The 1,749-nt window shown below is 37.2% G+C and overlaps 1 protein-coding gene across 1 annotated transcript; it reads left to right on the top strand.

Moving 5' to 3' along the window:
- Nucleotides 1-494: 494 nt before the first annotated feature.
- Nucleotides 495-1,409, top strand: LOC309551437 (taste receptor type 2 member 116-like; the record flags this gene model as incomplete). Its single annotated transcript, XM_082252012.1, has 1 exon — nt 495-1,409. The coding sequence occupies one exon, from the start codon at nt 495-497 to the stop codon at nt 1,407-1,409; it is 915 nt and encodes a 304-aa protein (XP_082108138.1).
- Between the last annotated feature and the right edge of the window lie 340 nt (nt 1,410-1,749).

Raw genomic sequence — 1,749 nt, 5'->3', positions numbered from 1 at the left:
GTTTATAGCGCATGATCAAAAAATCGCACAGGTGATCAAATACCACCAAAAGAAAGCTCTGTTTGTGGGAAAAAAAGGACGTGAAATTTGTTTAGGTACAGCATTGCACGACCGCGCAATTGTCCATTAAAATCACGCAGTAAAAAATCGCAAAAAACCCAATGGTCAGGAAGGGGGTAAAATCTTCCGGGGCTTAAGTGGTTAAACTAAAATAAGAAAAGAAAAGAAAAGAAAAAGAGCACCGAAATGTTGTGATGAAAGTATTCATATAATACTTTTCCTATTTAAATAAAATACATTCAAATCTCATTTGGCTAACAGCTGCAGACAACGAGAATTTGGACATTTCGGTTTCATCATTTTTATTTGTATAAGTATAAATAGCTGAAATGTTTTGCATTGCCATTTGCATTTGCCTTGGCACTGAAGTAGAATATTCGATGTACTCATTTCTTCCTATTTTATCTTTAAAGAGAAAGGATTACATATCACTGATGGCGTCTTTCATGGAAGACAATACAGTTCAAACTATAACCTTCATTGTTTCAGTTACAGTTGTCTTTGTAGTTGGAATCATCGTACATGTATTTGTCATAGTTGGGAACATCGCTGATTGGATGAGAGGAAGACCGCTAGCTTCTACTGACAAGATCATTACCTCCCTTGAGATATCAAGGGCCATCTTCTTGTTGACCTGCGTGTTGGACAGTTTTCGGAAGCTTCTATTAAAAAAGTCAGTAGTAATCAGCATTCTTTTTCACTTTGTCCAGGTTACTTCTAACTACTCCTCTGTGTGGTTTCTGACTCTCCTCTCCATAGTCTTCTGCTTAAAGGTCTCCAACTTCCACAATGTTTTCTTTCAATGTCTGAGGAACATCTTATCGACAAGAGTCATCCATCTGATTGTGGGTTCTGTGTTGATATCTACCAGTGAGGCCTCATTGAATGTCTGGATCACTCACTTTGAATTTTCAAACAATGATACCGTTGATTTCACTCTTAATTTCACCCATGTAAAAGTTCAGCTATTCTTGTTGTGGAATGGTATGGCATTTCTAATCTACCTCTTGGCAGCTGTTCCTCTAATTGCCTATATCAGTCTTCACATCAGAAGAATAAAACGTGAAGCAAAGATTACTCACATGGATTCCTACTACAAGGCTATATGGTTTACAACAATCTCTTTCTTCAGCTGTGCAATCCACATAGCTATAAATGCTAATCCAACCTATTCTTCTTCTTCTTTTACTGATGTGGCTTTGGTTTATATTATTGTAAATACTCTTCCCATGCTTCATTCTATTTTCCTCATCTTTGCAGTGAACAAACACAAAAATCAGTTGTCCTGGATTCTCCAACAAGGGACAAAATGTTGGTTTGTTATTAGAGGTTCTGGAACCAGGTTTTGAGATCCAGTTGCTACAACCATTGAGGGTTTTATGGACTAATAGGAGGCAGCCTTTCCTTAGATTAGATTCTAAAAATCTCTCAGAGAATTATTAGTCTATACTACTTTAGGGGATTTTTGAGTTTTTTGTTCAGTGCTTAGTCTGAAGAAGAATTCCAGGTATAGCTATAATATATATTAAAAAAGAATAGCGCGCAAATGCAAAAGAAACTACCAAATCTGAAGAGAGTCCATAAATAAAAATGGGGGTTTGGTCCCACCATATGGCCATATCGTGCTCAAGCCCACTACTGCGTCAAAGTACCCCATTATCAGTGGGTCCAACACTATCCATGAAAAAG

This window comes from Pelophylax lessonae (assembly GCF_965119305.1).
Source record: "Pelophylax lessonae genome assembly, chromosome: 3".
Taxonomy (NCBI): Eukaryota; Metazoa; Chordata; class Amphibia; order Anura; family Ranidae; genus Pelophylax; species Pelophylax lessonae.
This window is presented reverse-complemented; position numbering and strand designations above follow the sequence as displayed.